At 54.1% G+C, this 7,331-nt stretch overlaps 1 protein-coding gene across 1 annotated transcript in view; it reads left to right on the forward strand.

The window, feature by feature from the left end:
• PALMD (palmdelphin) overlaps nucleotides 1-7,331 on the forward strand; it is a 35,890-nt gene that overhangs the window by 23,086 nt on the left and 5,473 nt on the right. Inside the window, 5 exon segments of the mRNA XM_015563510.1 lie at nucleotides 4,633-4,747; nucleotides 4,892-4,925; nucleotides 5,046-5,159; nucleotides 7,010-7,152; nucleotides 7,154-7,326. Coding sequence (XP_015418996.1) covers nucleotides 4,633-4,747; nucleotides 4,892-4,925; nucleotides 5,046-5,159; nucleotides 7,010-7,152; nucleotides 7,154-7,326 — 579 coding nt within the window.

Here is a 7,331-nt window from a genome sequence, read left to right on the forward strand (position 1 = left end):
CTAGACTATTATTTTACAGAGAGCCAAACAAAAGAAATCTTTTTTTTTAGCGGGGGGGGGGGGGGGGGGGGGGGGAGGGTGATGGGAAAGTTCATGAAATCGGTCACTGAAATAAGGTTATGGGGAAATGGGGTTGCGATGTTTGACGAGAAGCCACAATAGCAGCGGCCTGAACAAGACGAGGGAGGTTCGCCTCTGTCCGGCTGGGAGTCATTCCAGGGGACGCGGGCAGGAGGCAAGTCACCAGATCCTGCCTGTTGTTACTCTGCTCCCCCACCCCCACCCCCCAAGTGGTCCCTTGGTTGCGTGGCCACCGTCAGCTCTCCACTGCCACCTCCGCATTCCAGCCTGGAAAGGGAAGATAAACGGAGGACAAACACCTCTATTTTAAGGATATGACCTGAAAATGGCAGAGGTCGCTTCTACTGCTGTCCTATTGGCCAGAATTTAGTCACATGGCACCATTTAATGCAAAGGGGGCTGGGAAATGTAGTCTGTGGCCAGGTAGCCAGAGAGACACGTGAAACCCTTACTGAAAGAACAGGAGCAAGGGGGGTGGGGTATTAGCAGGTGGCCAAACAGACTAGCCCGTCCCTTCATTTATCACACGGATCGCGTTTATTAATCAAGCACCATCCTATAACTATTATAACAATCCTGGCAATTTGGAGTGCATTTTGGGGTCATAGTTTCCCAGAGGGTTTTCCGGAGGAGGTAGATGAGGTCGTGTTTGCAAGCCTAGAGCAGGATTTTCAAGGACAGGGTGTCCCTGAAGCTATATTAGCACCCCTTTGTTCCAAAAGCATCAATATTAAAATTGAACATCATAAGAGCATTGTCCCCATACGTCAAGGTTTCAGGTTGGATCCCCATTTGGGGCATACAAAAGAATGAACCAATGAATGCATCAATAAGTGCAACAACAAATTTTTTTAAATATATTTCTATTGATTTCAGAGAGGAAGGGAGAGGGAGAAAGAGAGAGAAACATCAATGATGAGAGAGAATCATGGATCGGCTGCCTCCTGCACGCCCCGTACTGGGGATCGAGCCCGCAACCCAGGCGTGTGCCCTGACCGGGAATGAAACCATGACCTCCTGGTTCATAGGTCATGCTCAACCATTGAACCACACCAGAACAACAAATTGATCTCTCTCTCTCAAATTGATTGATTGATTGATTGATTTTTTTAATTTTTAATTGAAGATTGAATCTCCAGATGGACCTGGTAAGCAATATTTTGTATGCTTATTTTTTAATTATGGAGAATAAAAAAATGACCGGCCCTCCCCCCAGCAGACGGGGAGGAGAAGGGACAGCGAGTCATTACTGAGGAACGCCTTTTAGGTCACACCCTGTGCCCGAGGCTTGCAAACAGGACCTCATCTCCCCCCTCCAGAAAGCCCTCTGGGAAACTATGACCCCAAACGAGGGAGCTGGAGCTCGGGCGGTTCGGTAACTCTGCCACGCGTGCCAGCTTTGCGCGGGCTCCCTGTCTGTGTCTGTGGCCAGAGCTGGGGGCGGGGGGAAGCGAACCTTCACACACAAAATCACAAAATACAGGCACACCACCAGCGGCTCCCCAGTCTCCCGTGGGGGAGAAAGGAACGCGGCTCCCTGGCCCAGAGGCAGGGTCAAGGGTCAGGGGTCATACTGCTCAGCACTCAGAACTGAATTCAACACCTGCTGGAGGCCGCCTGCCTGAGAGCCTGTGAGTCCCCAACTCCGGCTCCGTTTGTCCAGCTCCGGGTGTGTGTGTGGGTGTGACAGGTGGGGTGTCATCTGAGCGTCTGTCCGCTGGTCTCCAAAGTACCCTGGGAGGGCCCATCTTGGATAATGCCCGCTGACTCGGGGCACCGACCACCACCCAGCACCTCGCCACGGGGGGCCCGTCTGGGTGGGGCCGTGGCTCCTGGGACACACACGCTGCATCAGCCCTGCCCAAGGCTACGGCAAAACCCGCCATAGACTGCATCCCAGACGCGGCCTCGGGGACACGCCACGCTGCTCTGTTCCACTCGCACCGCATCAGCCGCTGCCCGTGTCCCTCCTAAGCGTCCACCACTTTGGACAGCATCATGTCAGAGCAGAGAAACTCCTTGGCCGGGGCCTCGCCACCAGCGCCTCCCAGGACCAGGCTCGGCAGCCAGAGGGAAACGGCGGAGCCGGGCCTGACTCCTGGGCAGACGGACGGTCCACCCAGCAGAGAACGGCTACCCCGGCAAACCCTAAGGAAGGGCCGGACAGAAAGGCTGCTTCCACATGTGGCTGGGCCCACCAGCATTTCCATCTTCTCTCTTCATTAGCGTGAAAAGTCGGAAACCCTGTCCCACCGCTGAGCGAGGAGAATGCCTCTGCCTAAGGACCCGTCTTACAGGTCTTGCTCCCATGAAGGCCCATGAGGCAGGAGTTAGGAGCTCAGGCTCCGAAGGGAGGGGTGTAGGGAGGGACTTGCTTCCCAATCCCGTCCTGCTCGGGCCGGGCTCCCGGCCAGGGACCTTCCGAGGGCTCAGCTTGCTCCTCTGTGCGATGGAACCATCAAGGGCTCCGGGTTGGTGGTGAGAACCGAGCAGGCCCGGCCTGGTACAGTGTGACGCTCATACATGTGACACGTGGTTCTAGTGGCTGACAGGCGGTGCTGTGACATAGGACACACGCTGCTGAATTTGTTTTCTCCTGAGCTGCAGCCTGTCTGGCCCTCATGGTAGCCTGTCGGTAGCGTTAGCCCTCGCTTAACTCCACCGACAATGGGGAGAGAGAAATGGACCCTGAACAGCAGAAAAACTACCTTCGGAAATGACCCCTTCGTGGCGCATCCAGCGTTATGTTCTGTCCCTTTTCAAAGATAAAAAACTGCAGCTGTAATGGGACTGGGGACACTGTCTCGTGATGAGTAAGGGAGGCTGTTACCAGGCCACAGCACGAAATGAAAGCTGCCTGCTCTCCCCAGGGGACTCGCGAAAATAACCCTCCTTCCCCAGCAAATGGCCACGGAGAAGGTGGACTGCAGGCATGGACAGCATCCCAAGTCCTCTCTCAGATCCTCTGTTATCTAAACTGGCACCTGCCCCCTGCCCACCACCTCTCAGGAGCTGGGAGGGGCTCGCTCGTCCATCGGCCCCGCCTCACAGCCCGGGAGGCACCAGGAGGCCAGTTCTCTGTCCCCACCGCCTGGTTCTCGCAGCTGAGTCAGCACTCCCCCCGCCGCAGCTCCACCCGGGAAGGTGATACCTCCTAAGGAGGGGATGCAGCAATTACAGAAACTCTAACCCATCGCGGAGAGAGAAGCAGTGAAGGTTAGGGAGCCGTCGCCCAGCGACCTCCCCTAAAAGGCCCCAGATACAAACAATTTTAGTTTTCAGTATGGAAGGTGTCCCCCCAAAAAGTCTGTACACGCTCTGAATAATTCCAAAGGCAGTGCTTATTAAAATACATCTCACTTTCAGAGTTGATCTGTCAGCTGTTAACGTGTGTGTACCCTGTATATACAGGGTACACATATATCTAAAACTAGTCTTTTAAATATATACACACATACGAATATGTATGTGTGCATATGCATGTATACACACACTTTAAATAATTACAAGGATGTATATAGATAGATATGTGTATACATATACATGCAAATATCCTATATAATAAAAGGTAATATGCAAATTGACCCTAACGGTGGAACGACCAGGAATGACCGGTTACTATGATGCGCACTTACCACCAAGGGGCAGGTGCTCAGGGCAGGAGCTGCCCCCTGGTGGTCAGCGCACTCCCACAGGGGGAGCTCCGCTCGGCTGCGAGCACAGCCGCAGTGGTGGGAGCCTCTCCTGCCTCCTCCGCAGCCCTAAGGATGTCTGACTGCAGCTTAGGCCCAATCCCCTGGGGAGCGGACCTAAGCTGGCAGGTGGACATCCCCTGAGGGCTCCCAGGCTGCCAGAGGGTACAAGCCGGGCTGAAGGACCCTGCCCCCTCCCAAACAAGTGCATGAATTTTTATGCACTAGCGTGTGTGTGTGTGTGTGTGTGTGTGTGTGTGTATTTGCCTTCCTCACTACACCACAGCACAGCTCTCAGGAAACTGAAATCAGAACCAAGGATCATGCCCAGGGTAGGGATATACAGGGTCCTTCCCTGTTAAACAGCTATGATTCTTAAATCGAGCTTAATAATTATAATGTTCTAAAGTTTGACTGGCTAGAAAAAAAATTGCTATGATCTTTTCCAAATCATTTATGTGGAGATGTGGGTAGGAAACATCGGCGAACTGCACATGCACTGTTCCTTCTGTTCAACTTTAAACTTAAGAGTCTTTGTCCAAGAAATTCCTTGGTTTCGCTGGGAAGTAACATTAGTCATTGCAATGAAGACCCTGGGGCAAGGGCCAACCACTTCACCCAAGAATTCCTTTTGCCCAGAACACATGGTAACCTGGCACTGAGCGCTGTTCAACCAAAGCCGGGTGTCGGGTGCCTCCCATGGGCCCAAGGTGCTGTGTGGTGGGAGCTGCGTTCTCAGGCGGTACCTGGATACTTGCATGCCATCGCCCCAGGAGAGGGGGTACGGGGCGGGGGGTACACTTGAGAGCGACGCATTTGTCCTGCCGCAGCAATTAACGTCTCTCTCTGTTGTTGTCAGGCTTGAAAAGGAGATCCAAGACCTGGAAAGGGCGGAGCTGCAGATCTCGACTCACGAGGAGGCGATTTTAAAGAAACTGAAATCCGTGGAGAGGACCCCGGAAGACATAATAAGGGTGAGCGCCTGGATGAAGCCTAAAACCAGATTTCCCCTCCAAGCGAGTCCACGAGGGCGTACCATTCTTCAGCGCATACCCACACTCAGAAGCGATCTTGTCGACTGCATTCACCTTAAAGAATTCTCTTTTTCTCTCTTATAGTCTGTGAAGGTGGAAAAGGAAGGAACGCCGGGAGGTACGTTTCTGAGCATTCTCGTCTATGTCTCATTCAGCTGTGTTTTGACAAGCCCACTGACATGTTTCCATGACCATCCATATCCTCCAGCTGTATTTTGAATTGATATTAATTTTGCAGAGTCGATTGAAGACATCTATGCTAATATCCCCGACCTTCCAAAATCCTACGTCCCTTCCCGGTTAAGGAAGGAAAGAAATGATGGACTAGAAGATGATGAGCAAAATAGAAAAGGTACATCAGTGATCTGCCTCCAGAGGCAGCTCGCGCCTTCAGAGCTTTGCAAGGTCACATTAGCCACTTGCTCTGCCATCTACGCTCCCAGCTTATTCAATGGTCCGTTTCACAGACTCCCATGAGGTCTGGGGTCACCTGCACAGGTAGGGGTAACCGGCCGTGGTATTTAGTCTATTCCCTAGCAACGAGGTAAGGACGGAGGAGAGGAAGGCCGACGGGAACAAGCAGCTCTTGAAAGCAAAGCTCCTCTACTCAAAAGCGTCTCTCCCACCAGGTCCCACCCCGTAGACACGCTCTTGAGTGACTAAGATCCTCCATCAAAATAGAAACACTCCCCGTGGGCAGGCCAGGCGTGGCTTACCCCCATGGGGGGAGGGGGCGTGGCTTCCATAAAACAACGCTTCAAAGCCGCTGGGGAAATGAAGTTCTATAGGGGGAAGCTTTGCATTTTAGACCAGAAAGGGAAGCTATTCTACGGGCAGGTACCAGCCATTCGCTCATTCATTCAGCAACTATTTAGTGACGATGCACTGCATGCCCAGCTCCATCCTCGCACAAAGAACACAGTAGTGAATAGCACAGCAAGAGCCCGGCCTCGGTGGCTCAGTGGTTGGCCATTGACCTATGAACCAGGAGGTCATGGTTCCGTTCCCGGTCAGGCACATGCAGAGGGCGTGCAGGAGGCAGCCGAGCAATGATTCTCTTTCATCATCGATGCTTCTATCTCTCTCCCCCTCTCCCTTCCTCTCTGAAATCAATAAAGACATATTTAAAAATAAATCAGTAAAACAGCGAGAGCCGCTGCCCTCGTGGGGCTGACATTCTAAGGGAGAAAACAGACAGGCGTTAGGTAAATAATAAACTATCCGCATCAGGAGTGAGGGTGCTGAAGAGAAGGGTGACGCAGAGACGGGAGGGGTGGGGATGAGGGCTCTGCCATTGTCGTCGGGGAGCCGAAGCCGGGAGCCAGGGGCGATGAACGGGACAGGAAGGCAGTGGCTTCAGAAGGAAGGTGGGAACCAGCCATTGCCATGGTGCCCACCATCCTATTAGCTTCCTGACACAGTTAAAACGGCAGCCACGGGACCTCGCTGGGCCCTGGCGGGGCCCCAGCTCCCCCATCAGCAGGGTCGCTCCAGTCCGTGGTTGCAGGGCTGCTGGCTGCTCTATTTTTAGCCCTTTCTCCACTTGAACGTGGGAGTGAAAATGAGAAGCAGCATCCGGCCAGAGGCGAGGCCTGTGACCCCAGCCCCTCCCTCTTCACGGCCAGCTGGACAGTGACACGAGCTCCCCTGGCGAGGGTGTCAGGAGTCCTCTATGGTCTCCCGTGGCTGCGAGGTCCCTGAGCAGCAAGGGGGGGACTTAACCCGACGTGGGACCGAGCGAGGCCTCTGCCTCCGGGCACGCTCAGTGCGGAACACTTCTCCCAGCTCGCGAGGTCTGTGTCCTCCCAGTGAGCCATGCCAAAGAGCGTAAATGCACCTCGTTGGGTTTATTCCTTAGAAAGAATACAGCTTTGGGTGCCGGTGAAAAGCTTGACCATCTGAAACCACCTGCTTCTCTCCTCCAATCCTTCCCACTTTTCGCTGATGTCACCCATCCTGACCTAAACTCCCATCTCACCACAGTCTTGGTCACTGTGTAGTTGACGAATAAAATCAGAAATGCACAAACTAGACCATCAGAAGGGACCTTCGTGTGTGTGTGTGTGTACGCGTGTGTGTATGTGTGTATGTGTGTGTGCATGTGTGTGCGTGTGTGTGCGTGTGTGTGTGTGCCATGAGAAAGCAGGCTCGTGTACGAGAGGAAGCGGGAACTGATCAGAGATGGGCTTTGTCTCTCCACAGCGCTGTACGCCATGGAAATCAAGGTGGAGAAAGACCTGAAGACGGGCGAGAGCACGGTCCTGTCCTCCATCCCGCTGCCGTCGGAGGACTTCACGGGCGAGGGGGTGAAAGTGTACGACGACGGGCGCAAGTCGGTGTACGAAATGCCGGCCCACCACCCCGCAGCGGGAGAGAGCCGCCCCCGGGCCCCCCCTCCAGGAAAGGAGCCAGAGGCAAGCGAATGGACTGGGAGGCGACAGGAACCACTCCGTCCACCACGTGGACAACGGGCTGTCGGGGGAGAGGGGCGACCGCTGGCATCCTGACAGCCCCCCTCGGCCGA

This window comes from Myotis davidii, unplaced genomic scaffold, assembly GCF_000327345.1.
Source record: "Myotis davidii unplaced genomic scaffold, ASM32734v1 scaffold217, whole genome shotgun sequence".
Lineage (NCBI taxonomy): Eukaryota > Metazoa > Chordata > Mammalia > Chiroptera > Vespertilionidae > Myotis > Myotis davidii.